The sequence below is a fragment of the Gracilinanus agilis genome, chromosome 3 (assembly GCF_016433145.1).
Source record: "Gracilinanus agilis isolate LMUSP501 chromosome 3, AgileGrace, whole genome shotgun sequence".
Taxonomy (NCBI): Eukaryota; Metazoa; Chordata; class Mammalia; order Didelphimorphia; family Didelphidae; genus Gracilinanus; species Gracilinanus agilis.
Window position 1 is genome coordinate 133,511,730 of NC_058132.1, and position 27,004 is coordinate 133,538,733.

Consider the following 27,004-nt stretch of genomic DNA (forward strand, 5'->3'; position numbering starts at 1 on the left):
CCCATTTCTTTCTCTAGTTCATTTTACACTGAGGTAAACGAGGGTAATGACTTGCCTAGAGTCACACAGATAGTGTCTGAGGCCAACTTCAAACTAAGGTCATCTTTCCTCAAGAAACAGCACTCTATCCACTGTGCAATCTAGCTGCTCCAGAAGTATATATAGACACATATATACACATTTTATATGTATGTGTGTGTGTTTCTAGCAGCCCCATTCCATAAAACGTGTATTTAAATTTTAATAAAACATTTTTTAAATATTCTATAAATTAGACTTTTGATTAGATTCTCTCTTCCTCATTTCATCAAAATTAGTGTTTTTACTATTATGCATTCTTTTAGATTACATTTTACTTCTGCTCTTGATAGTCTGGATTCCACTTAGTAACATACATGTGGCAATGCTTTAAAATCAGGCTTATTTTTAAAAATAACCATTCTTTTGAGGAAAAAATCATTAAGAACACTTGAGTATTACCTGAAGTTTTTATTTCCAAAATTGTTTGATCTTCTTCTCATGAATATAATGTAATAAATAAATCCCAATGCACAGCCCCTGAAGACTTCATCAGATAGGTCAACGTGGAGTAGCAGCAGCCTCACATAGTGTTTTAGTCTTTGCACCTCATATGTGGAAGTCAACTTCAGGTTCCCAGTGAACAGATCACAAAAGTGCATCAAAGAAGGGTTCAATGACTTCCCTTAGAATTAGGAAGCAAGAGGCAAAGCAGCATCTAGAATGTAAAGCTGAGTCAATTCTGCTAAATTCTTTGGGGAACAAAATCAAATGAGCTGTAGATTGTTATACGGAGAAGCTAAGCATTTCATTTTTCAATCAGTCATGACCCTGTGTCAGAGGAGCTTCAGAAATTTCTTCCTTCATTCATTCCTTTGCTTGGACTTGTGGAGCCACTCCTTTTCCCCAGAAGAGCAGTCAAGTGAAAGCAGAGCTCCTGGAAGTTCAGAGTTTTCCAAAGAACAAACATTTCAGTATTTCCCATTTTTTGCCCCTTTCCCATAAGTCTCATGGTCTGTGGTGGACATCATTTATTTAATGAAGCTGCTGAGGACAGGCGCTATGGTGGAAGCTTCAAGGTAGAGGAATACAACAGATATTAGAAGAATAGCAAAAATCCATATAAGGAATACTTTCCTTCCCTACTCTTTCTCAGAAGAAATTATGATTGCTAAGAGGGGAGGGAAGGAAAGTATTTCTCCAGTGGTGAGCCTTGTGTTATGAGGTCCTACGCTCAAATAAACAAAACAGCTTACAGCAAGGCAAAGCATGAACCGAGGTTGACACGTGTGTGGTTTTACTAGAGCACCACACAGTGTATTTGGCTTCCAGCAATAAGTTAGTTCTCAGGAGCAGAATGGTTGAGTTGCTTTCTTTCTTCATGGCACTATGGTTGCCACAGAGGCAGTACTATGAGAACAAATAAAACTGTCAAAATGTGTTTTTTATAACTCTTAAAGCATTTTACATAATATTGTGCTAGCTACTTAGTATACAATAAAAAGGAAAATTTCAAGTTATTCTCCCAAAATGCCATTTAACATTTATATAGATCTTTTTTGAAATGCGGATACTGGCAGTAATTTCTTTTATCCCCAAAATTTATTTTGCTAACCTAGGGTGATATACCCTAAAAAACATTTATGTTTGACTGGCAGATGTTATTGGGAGCTAGTATAAATGGCTACATAATTAATAGAAATGGCAGGACCTTTTCCAACTCAAGTTCATAGTCTACAATCAAATTTTATAATGGCTAATCATGGTGAATTATTATGTTTGTGTCACTAGTTATTAAAAAAGAATTCTGGGCAACTGGGTGGCTCAATGAATGGAGAGCCAGGCTTAGAGATGGGAGATCTTGGGTTCAAATCTGGCCTTAGTCACGTCTCATTTGTGGGACCCTGAACAAGTCATAACCTCAGTTGCCTAGCCTTTACTGCTCTTCTGCCTTGGAACCAATACTTACTATTGCTTCCAAGATAGAAAGTTTAAAAAAAGGAAAAAGAAAGAAGGGAATTTATTTTAAGTTGAGTTATGATGGCATTATGACTTACTTAAAGTCTATCTCACTAGCCACCAGGGGTGCTCAGTTTAGAAAGCCACTTTTGAAATTGAAAGGAAACATAGATAAGCAGGCAGATTGAAAGTAGCATGTTCTTACATATACCCCTTTCTTTGGTATATCAGACTGCTAAATTCAAATCAAAATGAAAGTTTAAATTAAAAAATTTGAGAACTTCTTTTCTATAAAGAGCTAGCGATAGAGAGTGAAAAGAGCCCAAGTCCAAAGCCCACCACTGCCACATATTGACCTTGGGCAAACCCCTTCTTTGTTGGCCTTAGTTCTTCATCTAAAATCAGTGGGTTAAACTGGATGAATGACATCAAAAGCTTTTTTCCACTTCTAAATCTGTGATCTACCCAATGTTTAATGACCTCCTGCCTAATGATCTTTACCTGGCCCTCCCATCGCCCTTTATATCTTCCCACTTCTCACTTTTCCCTAGGACAAATTTCCTTTCATCTCTGGATGAGTTTATTTCCCTCTGCTCCTTTGTCTATCTGGGACTCTTTGTTCTGTTCATGTCACTGCCTTTCCTTTCTCCCTCTCTTTTAAATTGAACCTGTAGGACTTTGTTTATCTGAACCACATTTTCCTCATGGTAAAATAAGAAATTTAGACTACATGATCTCTGAAATCTCTTCCATATATAGATCTAGGATTCTATGATTTTGCCTTTGTCAGAAATCCTGTTGCTAAACAGCATATATTACAAGAGGGAAACATGTTTATCTTTCAAGTGACAACAGGATCTTCTGACTGTCTCAGACGTGGTGACCTTTTCTGTTTGGAACATGTCAAAAAATTAAACAATTATTTCTTCATTACCACCTCCTCAATTATGTTAATCAAAAAACATTCAAATTTAAGTGTCCAGAGGATATTATGACTAAGAAATGAATCATCTACTATCCTCAAACCAATCCCCCCCCCACCATGAGTTATAATCAGATTGTGCATTTCCAGCAATTTTTTTTTCAAATATTTGTGTGGTATTCAAGTGAGATCCCTTTATCCTCATTCAAAGACATGAAAACAGTTGAGGAAATACAGAGTTAGGTTTCTTGACTTGCTAAAGGCAGAATCATGACTTCTGGCATCAGATTCAGCATTGGATCTCCTAAAATCCTACTGCTTCTCTCACAAAACTTGTTGCTTCGAGGCAGACACCTCCACAGGCTACATACATCCTTGAACAACTGTCCATCCTTCTCTGACAGGTTCATCCCAGCTCTAGCTAGATCAGAGAAGCTATGGTTGTGTTTAGCCTGAAACTTTTAGGATCTCTATCCAGGTTTTCTCATTGTGTCTGAATTTTGTTTCGTTTTGTTTTGTTCCCTTAACATATTCTAAATAACTAAGTCAGGTTGAAACAGTGCCATACTGATATCTCCACCTTTCAACATACATGCTGTCTTGCGCAAGGGCATTTCACTTTTTTTTTAAGCAGCAGTCCTAAGGACTCTGTGTATTCTGTTTTCAGACTGTAGAAAGAAACCCACGTCAAAGTGCATGCAAGTACAGTGATCTGACAGTGATTCATCCAAGCGTTAGAGGAAGGGGACTTCTTATAGAACTGTTATAATTGGCTGTGTAATCTTGTTTGGAGAAAATGGGCTTTGATGGATGAACTTCTGTTCCCTTACATTTGTATTTATCTAACAGAATTGTGGTTAGGAAATGATCCAGGATTTAGGAGGTCAAAAAGTACCCTGTTTCACATACTGTAGTATTCTCTCATTTTACAAGACAGTTTTTCTAGGCAGGTGGTCCAATGATCATTTAGCAAATCTGTGCTGAAAATGGTTACCAGAAAGACAGAGCTTTGGATTGGATCCACTCCTCAGTCTTCTGATTGACTCGAGATGAGAACATGGGTAGTGTGCTTTGTGAGTGGACAGGGAAAATGTTGCTTCTTAAAATAGTTTTCATGTACTTATCTAATGGCCATGTTGTTATAATGTGTTTGTCCAGGTAAATATTAGCAATAAAAATTCAAATAATGCCAGCTCAAATTTCCATAGTACCTTTATTCCTGAGAACTCAAAGTACTTTCACACAGATTATCTACTTTTATCCTCACAATATCCAAAGGAATGAAGAAACAAAGAAGGGAGGGAAAGACAAAGTATCATTATCTCTAGTTTTCAGGTTCAAAGCTTACTTTTTTTTTTTTTAATCGTCCTAGCACACAGAGACAGTATCTTACATTGTAATAGTGAGGCATGTCCTCATACTCCGTCATCTCAGTCTCTGATGTTTTGGTAAATAACACATTTTGTTCTACTAGTAGAGGCCCAGCTTTGTGTTCTTAAGAGTCTATTTTGTTTTCTTTTTAAGCTCTAAATATTTGTGGGTTCCACAAGGAGATTATAACAGGTTTCTTTAAAAGCAATTCATGCTAATGAACTCATTCCTTACCCATTTCTGTACACAGCTCCGTGCTTTCACTCTACAGTTTACTGAAAATCATTTGGGTAATTTTGTTAATAATAGGCACAATGATAACTTGTTCTTTTTTACTTCAATGAAGAAAGTTTTGCGAAACTTTGTGACTTTTTGATTCATATTTTCCATGTTCTTTTTTCACCTCCCAGAAATTGAAGCAAAAGAAGCGTGTGACTGGTTACGAGCTGCTGGATTCCCACAATATGCTCAACTCTATGAGGGTATGTTTACATTTTTCATTTCCTATTCAAAGAAAATAAATTTGGACTAGTCTAATACCAGTGCCCTAAGATTCCTTTTCTCTTTTAACAATTTCCTCAGTCCCTCATAGGATTAATAGTCTAGGACTTGGAAGAGTCCTCTGAGGCCATCAAATCAAATCCCCTTCTTTAACAGATAATGAAACTGAGACTCAGAAAAGTCAAATTAGTGGAAAGTTTTGAACTTGGGTCCTCTCAGTCCAGAACTTTCTGCTATACTGTCCCATTTAGTAGTTATGGCACAAAATGTAGAGCCAAGAAGACCTTAGTTCAAATCTTGTCTCAGATACTGTGTGACTTGGAACAAGTCACTTTACCTTTCTCAGCCTTTGTTTCTACCTGTAAAATGTGGATAATAATAGTACCTAATTCAGAGTGTTGTTCTAAAAGTCAAATGAGATAGTGTAAAAAGCCCTTTGCAAACCTAAATATGCTATATAAATGTTAGCTATTGTTATTATCTTATGCCATAAAGTTTTTACATGGGAATGCAAAAACAATCGTAGTTCAGAAAACAATCTATTCTTCCTTTGCCTTCTTTTCTTCCTTTGCTTTCTTTCCTTTTTGCTTCTCACTACTAATTCCAGTAGCTTCTTGTCATAGGTCCCAAGTCTACATTTTCTCTGTAGTCATCTCTTTGGAGTATTTTAAATTTCCTCTTCTTCCCTATTTTTGCTTTGCTAAGAAGCTCGAGAAAATGGTTTAGCATTTCCTCCAAATCATATCAGTGTGTCAATACTTCATCGTTAGTTTTTTTCTACATAAGACAATTGATCCAAATTATCTCAATAAACCTTTTGGATCAAACATTGTGTCTTATTGCCCATGGAGCTCTTCCTTTTTATTGTAGTAGTTAATAAAATGGCCCACCTATCCTTAAAAGAATATCAAAACTCACCAACTATAGCCAACACTATTGGAACATATTTGTAAAACAGTGTAATTTTTATTTCATAATACTCTACACATTGGAGTGTAGAATAAAGAAAACGAGCCAGATCAAGATTGTAGCACTGACTGCCTTGGTTACCTGTGACATGACACTAGCTATTTTCTACTTTCTCCAGCTATAAAATATTCCATTTCCTTCACTCTCTCTGGAATATGAGAAAAAAAAGGGGGGGAGATATCTATGAGCATTTTCTGAAATCTTTCAATAAAAGGTTCTTTGCAAATCCAAAATATTCTTAGTTTAAAATTAAAGCATCCATAAATAATTAATGAGAAATTCATATGCGTCTTCATAAAACTTTGTTTCTCCAGGTACATATAAGCAAATGTGTTGACTATATTATGAGAGAGACACTATTTATCTTAACAGTGGCTAAAATTCACTTTCATAACTTTGACCACCAGAGGGGGAATAGTTTTGATCATTGTGGGTTACAGTTTGAATATAGACAAATGAGATGTAATTTATCTTGAACTTAGGGTCTTTAAGAGCCAAGCTATAATAAAACAAACAGGAAGGAAAATAATGCTGAGAATTACACTGGCCCATTACAGGTGACTATAACAGAATTCTGAGATCTAATCTATAAGCCCACCATACAGGATAGATAGTACACTGGAGAGTCACCAGGTGGCTGGGATCCCACAACATTCTTGGGACAGAGCATAGTGTTTGCTGTGCAGCTAATTTCTCAGTATAAATATTAGGGTGGTTAGCTTTTTGTGATAGTAGGGGCATTTCTTCATCATATTTAATAAAAAGGGAGTTTTTTTGAGGCACCTAGAATTTTGAAGACATTTTAGACACTAAAGTAAAAATAAAAAAATTCTCCTTCTTGAGTGGAAATGCTGCATCTATTCAGCCAGATAGCTCTTAAGTTCAGTTCAATATAAATACGTGGCCTTCGTACATATGTCAACTATGAGAATGTTTCTCAGAGGCCAGGTCAACATATCTCTCTGATAATGTGGAGATAGAAAAGCTCTGGTTGCTTAATATTTGAATCATACCCAAGGTCAGGCACATGATTGTTGTCATAGTTCAAATTTTCTTCACATTAATTAAAAGCACTTATCACATTTACAGTAAAGCCATCTGCTCTCTAAAATTTTGTCAACAGAACTTTTATCCAGGAGTAACTAGTATTTAGTTTAATGCCTTATATAGCATTTTAGTAGGTAAAATACATGCCCTGTATTCCAGAAACAAGCTGTTATTAACTCATATGTTTGTGTGTATCTTTTTCATAGATTCACAGTTTCCCATCAACATTGCAGCTGTAAAGAAAGATCATGATTTTCTTGAAAAGGACCTGGTAGAACCTCTTTGCAGGTAAAACACATGAAATGTTTTTGTATATCGTCTTTTAGATTCTGGATGGACTCAAAATGGAATGGGTTATGGTCACCTCCATGAAATCATAAATTATGAATTATGACACATTTTCAATCAAAGTGTATAGTGTCTTGTTTAATGCAAAAATTAAATGATAATGTAATACCTTTTAAAAATGTACTTCATCTTATTTGCTAGTTCATTCAAAAGACTGTGCTTGCACAGTTCATTCAAGGACATTTATTAATACTTATTCATTGCAAAGCACTTGAGAAGAGGCTGAATAATAGCTTAAATTTATTTGTATCATCTTTATACAGATGACTCTCAGATCTGTATATCCAGCCACATCTCTCCTTGAGCATCAGACCTTCTCCATCAGTTAATTGCATATTGAACATTTCACAGTGGATGTCTTGAAAGCATCTTAATCTCAACATGTCTAAAACCGAATTTGTCTTTTCTCCTAAATCCTCTCCTTTTTCCAAACTTGACTGTTTCTGTCAAGAGTGCCACCATCCTTCCAGTTTCTCAAGTTTGTAATCTCAGCATTATCCTGAACTCCTCAACTTCCTGTCATCCTTCATCCAATCAGTTGCCAAATCTTTCTACTTTGATAACATCTAACACATCCTAGCCTATCTTTCCATTCATGCAGCCACCATCTAAATTCAGGCCATTATCACCTCTCCTACAGAATATTATAAAAGCATCTTTATTGTTTTCTCTGCCTTAAGTTTTTTCTACTCTAGAATATTCTACCCTGATGCCAAAGTAATTTTCCTTAAATACAGATCTGACTATGTGACTAGCCAACCAAACCCAGAGGCTTCCTATTGCCTCATCTGTTCAGTTTTTAAAATCTTCCACAACCTGGCTTTCCAGCCTCATTGTATATAATTCCTCCTTCCTCACTGCACAGGCCAGCAAAACTGTCCTTCTCTCTGTTCCTCACTCATTTCATTCCATCCTATCTCCATCCCTTCACGCTAGCTGTCCACCATGCCCAAAACCCTCTCCCTCCTTCCGGAAAGGTGTAATTAGCCATGTCAAATGTGTCAGAGAGGTCAAGAAAGAATAAGATTGAAAAAATGTCTTAGAGTTTAGCAATTAATAGCATATTAATGACTTTTGAATGTGAAGTTTAATAAAGTTGTAAGAATAGAAGTCAGATTGAACAAGATCATAGGTTGATTGGTTTTAGTCCTAGAATTGACTTTGGAGGTCTCTAGTCTAATCTTCTCATTTGTATAACAGGCTCAGAAAGATGAAATAAAGAAATTGGATGGAAAGGCAATGTAGGCAGCTGATGTAGACTACGTGTTTAGTAGGGTTTTTGCTGAGTTGAATTTTAGTGCTGAAAGAAAATCTAGAGGACATCTGCTCTGATTATCTCAGTTTACAAGTGAGGAAACTGAGACCCAGGAAGCTATAGTGACTTGCCACGGATCTTGTTTTTCCATATGTTGCTGTATTTGGCAATTTAATCTTTTAGCTTCTAAAATTAACAGAAAGAATTGTAAAGTTACCTTATGAGAATGGAGAGTTCCTTCCTCTTCTCCTTTCTTCAGTTAGAAGAGCCTCACATCTCTAAAGGCAAAGCAGATGTAATAGAAAAACTGACAAATAATCAGAGGTATGCATGTCCTGAATTACACATGCCCCATCATTTCACCTTGCCTCACCCTATAGCAGATACTTATGATAACATTTAGGTTTCCCTTGCAAAGGAAAAAATATAAAACTACCTATTAAAAGGTAGCTGGGTAACCATATCTGCCCTTAGTTAGACACATGAGCTATGTGACCCTAGGCTAGTCACTTAAATGCTGTCTGCCTCAGTTTCCTGAACCGAGGAACTGGGAATATTGGGAATTGGGATTAGAATTAGAATTGGGAAAATTGGGAATAATAGCACCCATCTCCCAGGATTATTATGAGGATAGTATTTGTAAAGCATGCTTAGCACAGTGTCTGACACATGACATAAACTTAAGAAATGTTTATTCTCTTCTTTTCTACCTTCCTTTGATCAAATGTGGTTTCTGTCTCTTATAGAAAGTGCAATACCGTGTGTTTAACAGGATAGGTAATACTGCAGAGTAACTTCTGCTCACAAATCATGGAGCTAGAGAGTTGGACCTAGGGATGGAAAGGCAGGGTGGAAAGTGCTGACCTTTTGTGAGAGATCATATTATGCGAAGCATTTTTTGGCTGAAGGTGATCAAAGTGAGTGACGGTGCTAGCAATTGAGCATCTCAGAAATGCTGAAAACAGAAGCAATTTCTTACCAGTTATTGCATATTTTCCCATTTCACCACAGGATGCCAGGGTTATAGCTGACTAATACACTATGAAACATTTTGGAATTGTATTCATCTAGAATATGAGGATTTTAAGCTGTAACTGTGAGCCATATTAATTGGATGAGATTCTTAAATGATAGGTCTTAATCAAGAAACCAAATAATAATCATATATTATTATGCTATATGCATACAAAGGGCTCTGTATTATAGAAAACAGTGTGGACTTAGAGAATGTCGTTATGAATGTCAGGCACATGAAGTGTGAATTCTAATTCTTGTTCTGTCACTTATTATCTATGTAGCCTTGGTTAAGTCATTGATCTTTTCTATCAAGATATCCTCTCTACAAAATTCTTTGTCAGAGTGTTATGAGGGAGGGTCATCAAAATGGTTATAAAATACTTGTTATATATAAAGTTCTAAATAATAACTATCTCTGCCAAGAAAACCAAAGAACATTCCCTTTAAGATTCTGTGACCTGGCATGGATAGGTGGCTCAGTGGATTGAGAGTCCCTAGAAATGGGAAGTCCTGGGTTCAAATGTGGCCTTAAACACTTCCTAGCTGTGTGACCCTGGACAAGTCACGTAACCCTCATTGCCTAGCCTTTACCACTCTTCTGCCTTGGACCCAATACTTAGTATTGATCCTAAGATGGGAGGGTAAGGCATATTTTTTGTTTAGGGTTTTTTTCTTTTTAAGTCTATGACCTGGTATTTTATAAAGGAGAGTTAGATAAGATGGATTTTTGTCATCCTTAGACATGATTTACCTATAATGTACACATTTCTGGGTACCTAATTTACTGTGTCTGAATACGTGATACCGATCATTACGTGTGGTACAGACTGGGCAACAATTTTATTCGTGTTTTTGAAGTAACATACTTTGAAGACTTGTGTATGATTCACCTTAGTTATTGAATGGGCGTCACTCTCTCTACATTTATTTATTTATTTGCAAAGGAGCCAGACAATAGAGTACTATTGAAATAGGACAAGCTTATAAAAAAAGAGCTTTATAAGCATGGCAAGAGATTGTTGTACTTGAAACATTCCTAATGGCAAGATACCCTTCCAAAAAATATTTTCAAGCAAGGAAGAGCTTTAGCTTGAGGTTTGCTTAGACCTTCCATAGGGTAGAGAAGCAGGAGAGAAACACATCAACTTATGGGGAACAAAGGAGACAAAAGGAGCCCCACCCATTGTTCTTGAGGATCAAAAGGAATTACTGCTGAAGCAGCAAGCCGAGATGAGTGGGCTTGTCTTCCACAAGTGTCAGTGACTTGGCAAGGCAAAGAAAATTCCAAGGTAGATTGGGATTTTTCCCTGTTGGACTGAGTTCTGCCAACAAAGCACAGATTCACCATCTTAAAAGCAGCCATCAGTAGATAGAATGAAGACCTTTAGGTGGAGAGAAGTAAATGAATGGCAAAAAAAAAAACAACTTTGAAATCAGCCACTCAACCACGCATATATGGTGAGTAATGACGGATGCCAGGCTACAACGTAGTAAAATGCTTTCATTCATTTTGTTTACTAGCAGCCAAGGCAGGGGAAGAGGAAAGAGGAATCTGGCCTGTTCTATTTTTTTATATTTTAAAGAGTTTTTTTAGCTATACTTTTAAAATACTTATATGAAATGCCAAGACTGATGTATTTCTGTAGATCCCAAAAGTCTAGACTTGACTTGAATCTGGAATATATTTAACTTTTGGTCAGACCTTTGTTTTTTTGTTTTTTTGTTTTATTTTTTTTTTACCAATGTGGTAATGGAACTCCCAGCCTGAAATTCCCTCTACATATGCAGCTCCTCCATAATGTGTTAGAGGGTTCAATGTTTTGATTAGGGACAAATGGGACATATATGTCAGAAGCAAGGCTTGAATCTAGGTCTTCTTGATTCCAAAGTAAATCCTTTATCCATTATGCCATATTGCCTCTGTCTTTGTCATCATTATTAAGACATTTCTGGTTGTGTACAACTTTTTGTGACCCCATTTGGGGTTTTCTTGACAAAGATCCTTCAGTGGTTTGCCATTTCCTTCTCCAGCACAGGTGAGGAAACAGGCACATAGGATCAAGTAACTTGATACTAGAGTAGTTTGCCATTTCCTTCCCCAGCTCATTTGGCAGGTGAGGAAACGGAGGCACATAGGATTAAGTGACTTGATACTGAAGTAGTTCACCATTTGCTTCCCCAACTCATTTGGCAGGGGAGGAAACTGAGGTAAATGCAGCTCCTCCATAATGAAGTGAAGTGACTTGTCCAGGGTCACACAGCTAAGTATCTGAGGCCAGATGTGGATTCAGGGAAAGGAGTCTTCCTGACTCCAGGTCTGGCACTGTGCCACCTAGCTATTCCACTTCTATCTTAAAATGATTATTTTTAGTCAGATCATCAGTGCATTCAGGATCTGATATTCAACTGTTTGGTGTTTTTTTTTATAATCATAGTTACATAGCAGCAAAAAATTCTGTTTTGGTATTATGACTGACAGCTATATGCACAAATTTTCAGGAATGACATAAGATAAGATTGTTTGAGCTAGAGGTCAAATTGCCTTTTTTCCCAGTGCTGTGTGTTTTGGATAAAATATGTCTGTTTCTTTCAGACTGCTGCCACCTCCTATGTTCATATATAAAAACCTTTCCAAGCGAAAGATAAAACTTTTGAAAATGGATTATGTGCTCAAAATATAAAGGCTGCTACAAAGTAACAGCCCTAGAAGGATTTGGAGATATATAGTAAGGCACACACCACATATAGCAAAGTCATTGGACACTAAAAAGGGAAGTAAGTGGAGGACAGGAGGATTTCATTGGTAAGCCGATAACTGAAGATCCCCTAAAGCATTATTCTTTGAGGTTATTAGCTTATGTTACTAAATAGATTCAGAATTTAAGAATATAATGTTGCAGTTTTAGTGAAATGTAGATACCTAGTAAATGTTTATTAATGAGTAACAGTGTCATTCATTGAACAATTTTTAGTGGAGTTAGGGGTGCTCAGGGAGGACTATTACCTTTGGCTTGAGGGCTTGCTGAACCCTTTTCAGGGATACTCATCTATCTTGGTCAGACATCAAAGATGCCAAAGTCATCTATTGCTTCCTGGGACATTTCTAGCCATCCTAAGTTTTGTCTTGCCAGTGGACTTTGATGACTCTGGAAGAGAGAGTGCAGCTGTGGATAAGGGAAGAATTTATATCCAAACATGACAAAGAGAACATTACAAGATGTAAAATTGATAACTTGGACTCCAGTAAATTAAACTATTTTTGCACTAACAAAAATCAATGCAAACAAGACTAAAAGACAAAAAATAAAATAAACTGGGGAAAAATCTCTATAGCAAGTATATTTGACAAAGGCCTCATTTCTCAAATATATATAGAACTGAGCCAAATTTATAAGAATGCAAGTTATTTTTAATTATAGAAATATACATTAAAACAACTTTGAGATACCACCTACCACCTACTAAGCTGGCTAATATGACAAAAAATGGAAAATGATAAATGTTGGAGGTGATGTGGAAAAACTGGGATACTAATACACTGTTGGTGGAGCTGTTGAACTGATCCAACCATTCTGGAGAGCAATCTGGAACCATGCCCAAAGAGCCATGAAACTATGCATTTCCTTTGACTCAGCAATACAGTGACTAAGTCTGTATCTCAAAGAAATTAAAGATAAGAAAAATGGAATCATTTATACAAAAAATATTTATAGCAGCTTTTTGTGGTGGCAAAGGACTTGGAACTGAAGGGATGTCCATCAATTGGAGAATGGCTGAACAAGACTTGAAATACTATTGTGCCATAAGAAATTGTGCCATAAGAAATGACAGTATGATCACAGAAAACCTGGAAAGACCTGTAAAGTGGTGAAAAGTGAAGTGAACAGAACTAAGAGAATACAGTACAATAATGATGATCAACTGTGAATAACTATTATTAATAACAAGGCAAGAATCCAAGACAACTCCAATAGATTCTGATTAAAGTGCACCATTCTTCCCTTTATTTCCTTCATGAATTTTTCTTTAGTGTAAGCAATATGTATCTTGTTTCACAACATGGAAAATATGTATTTTATGATAACAAATGTACAACTTATATTATCTACCATCTTGGGAAACAGTTAAGGATGGGAGGGAGAGAGAAAACTTGGATTGCAAAATGTCACAAAATGAGTATTAATAATTGTACCAACTTGCAATCTGGAAAAAATAAATGTAATAATTTTTTAAAAAGAGATTACAACTGACAACTTTGTACACTTTTCTCTCACTTAAATCCAATTCACGAGCAAGTCAAAAATCTCTTCATGATGTCAGTGAACCTCTTCAAAAATGAAAGACAAGACAACAGATTTATTGCTGTGTACCCCAAAGCACTGCACATGGTGCCAGGCGACAATGCAAGAATGCATAACATATACTCAGCCCTTATGTGTTTACAGTCTAGATATATACACACATGAGTAAATCTGTAAATTAGAATGTGTTTAGTACAGTAAAGAGAGGTATAAATACAATGCCATTCATAGGGGGAAAATGTTCTTGGAAGGAAAGTGACATTCTAATTAGGCTTTACAAATTAAATTGGGAAGATAGAGTTAGAGGGAAAGTTAGAAAGAAACAGGACATGTTAAAGGAATGTTGAGCGGTCTAGATAAGATACAGGCAAGATAATAATGGGAGGAGAGCTTAAAAAAGTAGATTTGGAAGCCAGGTGGAAAAATTGGGGTTTCACTCTATGAGTGCAGGAACTTGAGTGGAGGTCTTAGAGCATAGCCTAAAATGATCAGTTATACTTCAATTAGATGAATTTAGCAGGAAAGATAGGAAGCAGGAAAACTATAGAATCTCAGCTGTAAAAGGAAGGGAAGTAAATAAGCATTCATATAGCACCTACCATGGTGCCAGGTACTATGCTAAGTATTTTACAAATATTATCTCATTCAATCCTCACTGGAAGGTAGGGACAATTATCATTCCCATTTTACTGTTGAGGAAACTGAGGCAGGGGTGCAGTAATTTGCTCAAAGTCACACATCTAGGAATTTATTTTATTTTATATATACTATTTAATATAATATAATATGTACGTATATATTATATTAAATAGTATATATATGCCGCGGCAGGGTCAAGTGCTGATGGGCTACATGATAGTTAGGCACCCACCCAGTTGGGAGAAAGTCCCGAAGCTTCTTTCCTCCCATGGAAGCATTCCCTAATTCTGCATTCTACCATAGTCTGCCAGGAAAGAGTCAGACAAAGGCTACTCTTCACATGGTTAGTGGACGAGATCCAATTACATAATGTCTGTGCATGCTCCAAAGTCCACATGGGGATTGCATCAACTAAACATGCTGTGCACGAATATAAGGACTGGGCTCATTGGCCAGTCTTCCCTCTCTGGCAAGGAAGGAAATCTGCCTCTCCAAAACTCTTCTACCACTTCTCTTAGGTCTGCCAGAAGTCTGATCCCTCTTCCAAATGACATCCTCCTAAATTTGAAGAGCTCTATTATGCCTCTTTTGCCTATGTCTTCTTTTCTCCTGGTTAAACATCACCATTTCCTTCAACAAGTCCTTAAAAGTCATAAAATCCATCATTTTCAATATACTGGTGATCTTCCTTTGGGTATACACCATCTTGTCAAAGTTCTCTCAAAATTTCCATCTCTAGTCCTGAACATAATACTTAAAATACGTATTTATTAGGCACCTGCTATGTGCCTAGCACTGTGTTAAAGCCTTAGGGGGATACATAAAAATAATAATAACAAGGTCTTATTTTCAAGAAGTTCACAATCTAAGGGGTAAAAACAAGTTTGTCTGCTTTTAGTCTCTTTTTTGCTAGTTTATTTTAACATTCATTTTTTTTTTTAATTTTGACTTCCAACTTCTCTTCCTCCCTTCAGCCCCTCTCCCACCTATTAAGAAGGCAAGGAATATGATAACTATTATATATGTAAAGTCATGCAAATCACATTTCCATATTAGCCATATTGTCAAAAAAAAAGCAAGGAAAATAAAGGGGAAAAGATATCCTTCAATCTGCACTCAGAGTTCATCAGTTCTCTCTCTGGGTGTAGATTAACATTTTTCCTCATGAGTCCTTTGGAATTGTCTTGGATCATTATGTTGATCAGAGTAGCTAATTATTCTTTAACAGTTGATCATTACAACCTTTTAGTACTGTGTACAGTGTTCTCCTGGTTCTTCTCATTTCACTTTGCATCAGTTCCTCTTTCAAATTTTTTAGAAACTATCCCCCTCATCATTTCTTATAGCATGGTAGTATTCCATGAAAATCATATACCACAATTTGCTTAGCTCTTCCCCAAATGAAGGACATCCCATCCATTTCTACAAAAACCTGTTATAAATATTTTTGTACATCTAGATCTTTTTTTAATCTCTTTTAGAAATAGGCCTAGTAGTGGTATTTCTAGTCAAAGGATATGAAGTTTATTAGTCCTCTGGGCATAATTCCACATTGTGGGAGATAACATTTAAACAAATGTGCTCTGATCATTGGGGAGTTCTGGACACTGTACTCTTAATGTACAACCTATGATCACATTAGCTTCTTTGGCTATTACATTACTGACACATGACCACACTTTTGACAAAAACTTTTTTAGCCTTTAGTTCACCCAAAAAATCCAGAATCACTCTCATAGGAACCACTTTCCATTCATTCTTCTCCCATTCTGATAAAGATTGGTGTGTAAGTGTACATGTGTGTGTGTGCTCCTCTGGAATATCACAGAGTACAATTGCACACATAAAGATTGCTCTTTGGTTTAAGTATGGGAAAAAGAATGATATTTAATAACAATTAAAATTTTAAAACAATAATAATGAAAATAGGCATACAAGCTGACATTTTATTAGCCATACTTTTAAAATCCTCTTTACACAAATATTTCTCAACACTAAAATGTTTATATAAAGACTTTTGTATTCTTTTCATACAGTCCAATATTGTAAAGCAGTGCACCCAGTAAGTAATTATGGGTCTTCACAACAAGCCTGGGCCTTTTATGCAACCACTGCTACATGAAGTACTTTGCATTTCTTCCCCTGAAGATAATTTTCCCATCTGTGTCTACATTGCATTATTATTTTCTGGGTTCTGCCTAAATGCCCGAAGGAGCAAAGATTCTGGCTGTTTCTGAGTTTTAAAAACATATATTGAATACTTCATGGTGCTCTTTCTAAAAAAATCTAAGTAACAACAACATTGTGAAGCAGGTAATTAGCCTTATTGTCAAGGGGTGGGAACTGAATTAATATCAGGAATGTAGCTATACCGTGATATAATGTCGATAGTGGTTAAGCAATTCTAACCCATCACTTTCTGTTTTTTTCATGTAATGAATGATTCACTAAGAACAAGTTACCACAAAGGCAATGGCAGCTTTGCTTTAACTTACAAGATCACCTCACCAGTGCAGCCATTGCCGTAGCTCTGGCAAAGTTATCAAGATTGTGAAAATCTGCTAAAAATTCCAGATGGATTTTTTTTAAATCCTTACCTTCCATCTCAGAATGAATACTGTGTATTGGTACTAAGGCAGAAGAGCGGTAAGGGCTAGGCAATGGGGGTTCAGTGACTTGTCCAAGATCACACAGCTGAGAAGTATCTGAGGTCATATCAAAGAAGTGTTTTTAAATCATATACAACCTCACAAGTTCAGGATGAAGTGTTTATTGTATGCAATATATAAATTTCCTTAGGGTTCTCTTCCCATTGAAATGATGTTCTCAGAAGGGACTGAAATATACCTTGGATATCCCCTTTCTCCCCAAACTCTTATCTGTATGTAGAGTTCCCATGTCCATGTCCACTGCTCTGATCATGTCACTCTTCTATTTTTAAATTTTCAGTGTTTCCCTATTTAGTGAAAAACAAAGAATGAACCCCTAGTTCTAGTTTTTAAGGTCCCTTTCTAATCTGGTTCCAGTTTACCTTCATAGTCTTATGCTTTGTGTCTTTACATCCTCTACTTCCAGCCTAACCAGACTTTTCTCTGTTTTCTATTCTGATTCTCCACTTTTCCATATTCTGTATACCTTTGCTTTAGGCATGAAATGAATTCCTCCTCTCCATCTTTTGAGACTTTTTTTTCCTCCACACATTGAATCAGGTACCAATTTCTCAATGAAACCCTCCTAATTACCCCTCCCTAAGGAGAATAGCAAGCTTTCCCTCTTCAGATTTTTCACAGGACTTTGCCCAAACCCTTCCTCAGCAATTAACTAACTTTTTACTATGTCATAAATTATCTGTTCTTTTTTTTCAGTTTTTCTTGTTTTTCTTAGTTTTTTTTTCTTGTTTTTCTTAGTATTCAATTATAAGGGTGGGGGGGGGTCTTTGTTCCCTACATTTCAATATCCCATAGCAACTTATATGCAGTAGATGTTTTAAAAGGGTTTATGGACTTGATGAAGGGTTAATTGGATGAATATAACTGTGATCTTACTCTTCCTCCAAGGTTCACCTCCCTCCCCACTTCCATGATGTCTCACATTCATCAGAGCTTGACCTGTTTTCCTCTGGAAGTTGACTAAAATGCTATGTCACTTCTTTTGTGAACATCTGGATTTTTGTTTCATAACATTTCATTTTTGGCACAGAGTCTTAGCTCATTCTTCAGTTTGCCTTTTTGTCCCTCTGGATGAAAAAAAACAAACCAAAATAATTGTTTGTGAGGATAGCCTCATCTTGTAGGGACAGACCTCAGTATTTATGGCCACAAAATGACCCCTTGAAAAGAGAGGAGCTGTAACGAAAACATCAGCCGACCTTTGATCATGCCATTCACGGGCACTACTCTAGCACCGTGACAGATACCATTTTATTTTTACAGTGCTCTTTCCCTCTGCACTCCCCCGCCCCAAATACCATAGAACTCTCTTGTTTGATGGTCTAGCAATTTTTTGGGAGGCCCAACCCTCATGAGGTTACATACCATAGTTGTTTATTTGGCATATATTTTGCCGCCCTTCTTTCCAAAATCTGTATTTACATGAACTTTGAAGACATCAAGACCTTTCCCATGCCCTGCAGCAACACTACACACACACACACACACACACACACACACACACACACACACACACACACTCGTGCTCTCTCTCTATTTCTCTCTCTCTTTCTCTCATACACTCATACACATTCACTCTCCCTTTTGGCTTTGATCTCAGTGTCAGGAATGATCATTCCTTTAGAGAATTCTGTTTCATAAAGTCTCTGGGTGCCACACCCAGGGCAGTAGTGAGCACACAGGGCTGGTTCGGTAACTGCAACCACTTACACATCTGCAAAAGGTGAGAAGTTCAAGCTTCCTGGTTAAACTCAAAGCACGTGTGGCGATTGAACTACTACTCCTAGTTGTCACTTCTCTTGTTTCCTTGGCAAGAATGTTGGAAATACCATCAAAAAACTGATGTTTGTGCCAGCATGGGATACAAACTGATCAATCTGACTTCCAATGAGGGAAGAGAAGAAGTTATTCTTATAAAATTTGACAATTAGAAAAGAAAGTTCTTCATTTTTCCCTATACAGAGAGCAAAAAGTGAAGCTCCAAATGGTTAGGTCTGATGTTTTGCCTTCTGCAGCTGTGAAGTTCCATTATCAGCCAAAACTGGATGAAAGTGATCTCTTAGTGAATCACAAAAGCAATTATTATAATGTTCCTTAATAGAATAGCATCATAGCCAGAGTAGGAATCATGAATTATATTTCCCTTGCCCATTTGTCTTTTGTCTCTGTTTCTTTTTTGACTCTACTAGTTCCTTTAGAACTTCAAATTTCAGGTTTTGAAACTAGATTTCTTTTACTTTTTTACTAGTTACTATTTTACTAATTACTACTAAAAGTAACTATTTAAGTCCTGTTAATGGGTTCTTGAAATAAAAGTAGGCAACAATGGTGTTAGAATAAAACTTCAGTTTCATGAAAGACAGTTCTTCTCAAAAGGTTAATTGCTTTGTTGACATAATCATATCTGTTTTCTTTGCCCCAAGGTTTTCTTTGGAAGGTTTCTGTTTTGTTTTTGGCTTTCTGTCACAGATCTTTTCTCTTTGCAATCCCTCCTAAGAATAATCCTACAGGAGAAATGGTAGTCAATAAGCATTAAGTACCTACTATGTACCAAGCACTATGCAAAATATTACAGGAGAATTCTGGTCCTGGAGTCAGGAGGCATGTTCAGATCCTGACTCTTAACAGTTTTTTAGCTAACAGAAAAGTTATTTAACTTCTCTCATTCTCATTTTCCTCATCTGTAAAATACAAATGAATCTACTTCTATAACCTACCTCAACAACTTGCTGAGAGAGAAAAGTGACCTTATAAATCTTAAAGTATGTTCTTTGTATGAGTTGTTTATTACCCAAAAGTCAGCCATATCCCAGCTCCACTTTGATCTTGTTTATAGCTACAATGAATGTGTATTTGTGAGAGGAATAATACCCTTGGGATACTACAAGATTTTTAGTTGATTCTTGATCTTCTAAAGAACATTCATGTAAAACGATTATGTAAAAAGAATCTCAGACAGGAGCTATAGAATAAACCCAGCACCGAAATGGTGAGAGTCCAAGGATATGGGTACCATTGAGCAATGAGGAGCAAACTGGTCTATGTCAGAAATAGAACAAGTGGGGGAATTCTGGGAAGATGGCGGCATAGAAGCAGCAAGGCTCCAGACCTCCTTTAAACCCTTCAACTCCAATCAAGGACAAAGGGCTCCAAGGGAATAGAAAACCAAATCTGACAACAGAACAGAGCTGGGGGATCCCCCAGCTGAACCCAACTTAAAAGGTACTTGGAAAAAAGAGGGAAAAAAAGCCTGAATTCTTGGAACTGTCAGGTGGAAGGGAAAGAAAGGAAGAAGATCCCAGGTCTCCTCCTCCACCTAATATGCTGAGTCTCCAGCAGATCCTGGAATCTCTGGGTGGGCTGGGGTGTTAGCCCGGGGAGTGCCCCGCTGGCACAGCTAAGCCAAAGTCAAGGCTCTGATCACAGACAGCAGGGAGGCTGCAGGGGGAGAAACCCAGAGAAAGTGAACAAAGGCTCCATCTTACACTGCTTCCCCTCTTCCTTTCTCTTGATGTTTTGACCTTAGGCCATTTTGAGCTCTGAAGATCAACCACACCAGGACTTAATCCTATCTATACAGCAGACAAGAAGTCTTCAGAGGTCAGGGAAGCTCCAACACACACACACACACACACACACACACACACACTACAATGTAAGTAGCAAGTAGTCAAATTTACTTTTTTAGCTTTTACCACCAGCTGAAGAAAATCTGGTACCACTAACCTATTTTTTTTTTTAATAATTTTTTATTTTTAGAAAAAATTTCCGTGGTTACATAACTCATGGTTTTACTTTCCCCTTCACCCCCTCAACTCCCCGCCCTCTCTGCTGTAGCTAATTTGCATTTCCACTGCTTTTATTATGTGTGGTCAGTCAAGACTTATTTACATATTATTACATGGGTGTGGTCTTTTCAGGTCTACATCCCCAATCATGTCCTCATCAACCCAAGTGTCCAAGCAGTTGTTTTTCTTCTGTGTTTCTACTCCTTTAGTTCTTCCTCTGAATGTAGGTAGTGTTCCTTTCCATAAATCCCTCAGAATTGTCTTGGGTCATTGCATTGTTGCTAGTACAGACGTCTATTACATTCGATTTTACCACAGTATATCAGTCTCTGTATACAATGTTCTTCTGGATCTGCTCCTTTCACTCTGCATCAATTCCTGGAGGTTTTTCCAGTTCACATGGAATTCCTCCAGTTTATTATTCCTTTGAGCACAATAGTATTCCATCACCAACATATACCACAATTTGTTCAGCCATTCCCCAATTGAAGGGCATACCCTTGCTTTCCAATTTTTTGCCACCACAAAGAACGCAGCTATAAATATTTTTGTGCAAGTCTGTTTATCTATGATCTCTTTGGGGTACAATCCCAGCAATGGTATGGCTGGATCAAAGGGCAGGCATTCTTTTAGTGCTCTTTGGGCATAGTTCCAAATTGCCATCCAGAATGGTTGGATCAGTTCACAACTCCACCAGCAGTGCATTGTCGTCCCAATTTTGCCACCACTAACCTAATTAATCAACAGAGCAGAGAACAGCCCAAACACACAGATTTTTAAAAAATGATCAGAGGACCAAGATTAAAGCCAATTACAGGGGAGAAAGAAGGAAAAAATATGAGTAAAAACATAAAAAGAAAAAAAGAAACCATAATCGACAGCTTCTATCCAGAAATTGAATGAGGAGCAAATGGATCAGAGGAAGACCAAGGAACACCAAGCAAAAACATAGATACTCCAGTGAAATGGACACAGACTTTGGAAGACCTCAAAATTCAATTATATCAGGAACTCAAAAAACAATCAACAGAGGCTGAAGACAATTGGAAAAAGGAAATACATGAACTAAAACAAGAAAATAATGCCTTAAAAGCCAAAATTGACCAGCTGAAAAACAAAGCAAAGAAGGTGAAAGAGGATCTACAAAAAAAAAAAAAAAAAAAAAATCAGACCAGAAGGAGAGGATGACCAAAAAGCCAGGGATGAAACTCAGTCATTAAAATTTAGAATCCAACAACTAGAAGCAAATGACTTCATAAGGCAGCAAGAATATATAAAAACAAAATAAAACAAAATAATAAATTAGAGGAAAATATGAAACACCTCATTGACACAACCACCTATCTGGAAAACAGATACCGAAGAGACAATTTAAGTATTATTGATCTCCTGGAACATCTACCAGAACACAAGAAAAAGCCTGGACATCACCCTACAGGAAATTATCCAATGCCCTGACATTCTCAAACAAGAGGGAAAAGTAGAAATTGAAAGAATCCACAGATCACCTTCTACCTTTAATCCACAACTGACAACTTCCAGGAATATTATAGCCAAATTCAAAAACTACCAGACCAAGGAAAAAATATTACAAGCTGCTAAGAAGAAGTCATTCATTTACCAGGGAACCACAGTAAGGATAACATAGGATCTGGCTGCATCTACTTTGAAGGACCTGAAAGCATGGAATATAATTTCCATAAAGCAAGAGAACTGGGTCTACAACCAAGAATCAACTATCCAGCAAAACTGACTATATTCTTGCAGGGGAAAGTATGGTCATTCAGCAAAATTGAAGACTTCCAAGCATTCATAGAGAAAAAACCACACTTAAACTGAGAGTTTGCTGCCCAAACACAGAACTCAAGAGAATCACCATAAGGTAATTAAAAGAGCAGTAAAAAAACAAAAATCCTTTTCTTTAAGGGACCCAATACGTTTAATTGATTTGTATCCCTATAAGAAAAGAAGATATTGGTAACTCTTAAAAATTGTTATTATCAACAGGGTAGCTAGAAGAAGTATACCTAGAGGGAACAATGACAAACTGTATAGGATGAAATGCCAAGATATATATATAGATATAGATATACATTTATATCTACAAATATATATATAAAATGATGTAAAAAAGGAGATAATATTTAGAGAAATGGGAAAACAGACAAAATGGAGTAAATTCATATCTCATAAAGAAGCATGTGGGTTGAACAGGGGAGAAGACCAATACACTGGAAGGGTAAAGAGGTTGAAGAAGGGATATACTTAATTCTTAAGTGCATTGAAATTAACTTAAAGAGGGAAGAACAATCAGATCCTAGGGGCAGAGAATTGATTTATGCCCTATAGAGAAATAGAAGGGTAACAAACAGACTGGTGGGTAGGGAAGCAATACTAGGGAGGGAAAGGGTGGAAAGTAACTTAAAAAGACCCTAAAGAACAATAAGAGTGGAATAAGAAGGGAGGAGGGAGAAAAGAAAGTACAATAAAGGGAGGGAATTAGGGGAACTGAATAAAAACAAAGCACTGGTATAGAAGGAAATAGTGAAAGAAGAAAGGGCAGGACAAGGAGAGGGAATCAAAATGTCTGGGAATAGAGTTGATAATTATAACTCTGAATGTGAATGGGATGAACTCGCCCATAAAATGGAAGCAAATAGCAGAGTGGATTAGAAACCAAAATCCTACCAAATGAGAAACACACATGAGAAAAGTAGATATACTTAGAGTAAAAATAAAAGGCTGGAGCAAAATCTTTTGGGCTTCAACTGAGAAAAAAAAGGCAGGAGTTCCAATCATGATTTCTGACAGAGCCAAACTAAAAATAGTTCTGGTTAAAAGAGACAGGGAAGGTAATTACATCCTGTTAAAAGGCAGTATAAACAATAAAGAAATAGCAGTACTCAATATGTATGCACCAAATGGCATAGCATCTAAAGTTCTAAAGAAGAAACTGGCAGAGCTCAAGGAGGAACTAGATAATAAAACAATACTAGTAGGAAACCTGAACCTTCCCCTATCAGATCTAGATAAATCAAACCAAAAAATAAATAAGAAAGAGATAAGAGAGTTAAATGAAATCTTAGAAAAATTAGAGTTAATAGATATATGGAGAAAAATAAATAGGGACAAAAAGGAATATATCTTCTTTTTAGCAGCACATGCAACATTCACAAAGATTGACCATATTCTAGGGCATAGAAACATGGCAAACAAATGCAAAAAAGCAGAAATAATAAATGCAACCTTATCAGATCATAATGCCATAAAAATAGTTATTAGCAAGGGTACATGGAGAAACAAACCAAAAACTAATTGGAAATTAAATATCATTCTCCAAAATAAGTTAAAGAACAAATCATAGAAACAATAATTTCATTGAAGACAATGACAATAATGAGACTTCTTACCAAAACCTATGGATGCAGCCAAAGCAGTATTCAAGGGGAAATTTATATCATTGAGTACATATATGAACAAATTAGGGAGGACAGAAGTCAATGAATTGGGCATGCAACTTAAAAAAACTAGAAAGTGAACAAATTAAAAATACCTAGATGAAAACTAAGTTAGAAATACTAAAAATCAAAGGAGAAATTAATAAAATTGAAACTATTGAATTAATAAATAAGACTAGAAACTGATACTTTGAAAAAACAGATAAAATAGACAAAGTGCTGGTAAATCTAATAACAAAGGAAAAAAGAAAACCAAATTAATTATCAAAGATGAAAAGGGAGACCTCACCTCTAATGAAGAGGATAAAGTACATATGAAATAGTCACATTCATGAAAGAAATTATTGATCCCCATGAGCACATGATTCACTTATCTCTACTCTGAGTTCCTGTATTTGCACTAATGTAGACTCGGGCTTAGTTTGAGAAGTATTTTCTAGAGTAGTTGTTCAGTTGTTTTAGTCATGCTTGACTCTTTGTAACCCCACTTGGGGTTTTACTTTGCCATTTCCTCCTCCAGCTCATTTTACAGATGAGGAAATGGAGGTAAACATGTTTAAGTGACTTGCCCAGGGTTACATAGCTAGTAAATGTCCAAGACTGGATTTGAACTCAAGAAGATGAGTATTCCTAACTCTAGACCCAGCACTCCCTCCCCAGCCACTTTGTTGCCCATATTTTCTAGAATACATACTTGTTTAACATCTTGAATGGATCTGCCATTTGATTTTTTAATCTAAGGACAAAAAACTACAGGCTACCTAGTCTACAGTGGCTTCCTCCTTCTGTGTTGCTCACTTCTCTTGGCATAAGATGGAGCCTCTGCTCATGCTTTGTGGTGCATTGATCAATAATACCACCATCACAAAAAAAGCAACTTTTCCCCTCATGGCAGCATTTTGGGAACTGAATCCTCTTAAAATGGCGTCTCCTTTCATGTCTACCTATCTACAATTTCTTCCAAAGCTTACCCATTCTTCAGATTCCTTTTAAGTAGTATATCCTTCATGATGTCTTTCTTGATATTCCTGTTCATACTGGCTGATCCCTTCTCAAGACACCTTCTCCCCTTAGCAGACACAGACTTTAACAAATACTTACTCCATCTGTTTTTCATGTATATTCTATCCCTTCATTGGATCACTTAGAACTTGAAGGGACCTTAAGTTCCATCAAGCCCAGCCCTCTCTTTTTACAGATGAGGAAACTGAGGCACAGAGAGAATCATGCCAGAATCATGTAGGCAGTATGAATTACAGGCAGGACTTGTGTCTGGTCACCATTACACACAAATCAGAAAATCCAAGATAATTGGGGGGAAAAGAGAGTTTTAACCAAAGTAAATCAGTAAAAGTTTCAGAAGAAGATTGTGCCTGAGTTGCTTCCTGATAGATTAGGCCATGATTGAGATGAGGAAGAAGTGCTTTCTAGGCATATAAAGAATTTTATGCAAATACATGACAGCTGGAAGTGGAATGTTAAGTAGAGGCAAAGTTAATCATGCAGTTTACCTGGAAAACAGAGTTTGGGAAAGGAATAATATTAAATAACGCTGGAGAGGTAGCTAGAGAAGAGCTCAGTAGTGTAGGAAGTTTATTGACTAGCTTTATGTATCTTAGAGCAAATAGGGAGGAACTCGACAAGGTTGTGATCAGGAGGATGATATGGTCAGAATTTTGCACTTGAAATATTATTTTTTATAGCTCTGTGAAGAGAGTATTGGAAAAGGGAGAGACTAGAAACAGTTGGATAATTTGGAAAGCTATTACAATAGTCCAGGTAAGCTTACCTGAACCAAGGTGATGATTGTGAGTGAAAAGAAAGGGATAGATGTAAGAGATGTTGAAGAAATAGAAGTGACAAGACTTGGCAACAAATCAGTTACAAGAGAGTAGGGGGAAGGGAGGAAAAAGAGAGAAGTGGAAGAATTAAGGGCAATTCCAAAGTGCTACTATCCAGGATAGAAATAGGAAGTTAAGAAAAGAATCAAGTTTAGAGGGAAAGGGTATATGTTGTGTTTTAGATGCATTGAATTTGAGCTAAGAATTGTATGTCTGTGTAAAGAAGTCTAGCAGGCAGTTGGTCTGATGAGACTAGAACGTAGAGAGATATGAGGGACACATATCTAGATCTGAAAGTTGACACTAATTGATGGAATTGAAAGAGAAAAGATCAGTTCCTTTATCCCTTGGGTCTCAGCTTTTAAAAGGTAACAACAACTTGTGAATTTGTCAGAAAGTACATTAAAACATAACACAAAGACCTCTGTACTTCTTTTTGTACATAAAGCAATTAGAAACTGGTATTTTTTTTCCTGCCACCAATATGATGATGCACTCAACACTGTGCAACACAAAATGATTTCTTTGTACTTTAAGTTGAAGCCAAATTTGTTTTATCCTTGACAAGGGAACTGAATCCTCCACTAAAACCCAATGACATGGTTCATGATGCCAAAAGCCATCTGTCAGGTTCTACCAAGCTTTAATGTCTTCAGATATAGAGTTGGTAATAGGCTTTACATGGTCCAAGGACCAGCCTAAATAAATAATGATCATTAGATTAGCATTTATTAAACACCAGTGATATGCCAAGCATTGTCACTACAAAGGAAAATAAAATTATCCCTCCCTTAGAAAATGTATTATTCTATCTTGTTAAATATAACAAGCCCTTTAATCCTTGCAAAATACTGTACTTTTATTACTTCATTTGACGACATCCTATCAGGTACCTGTCTGG

General features: G+C 36.6%; 1 protein-coding gene across 4 annotated transcripts in view; it reads left to right on the forward strand.

Annotated features, from left to right (window-relative positions):
• STARD13 (StAR related lipid transfer domain containing 13) overlaps nt 1-27,004 on the forward strand; it is a 603,909-nt gene that overhangs the window by 521,687 nt on the left and 55,218 nt on the right. For all 4 annotated transcript variants that reach the window (XM_044668262.1, XM_044668266.1, XM_044668265.1 and 1 more), the window contains 2 exons: nt 4,681-4,752; nt 6,994-7,075. In XM_044668262.1, coding sequence (XP_044524197.1) covers nt 4,681-4,752; nt 6,994-7,075 — 154 coding nt within the window. The remainder of the gene's footprint in view (nt 1-4,680; nt 4,753-6,993; nt 7,076-27,004) is intronic.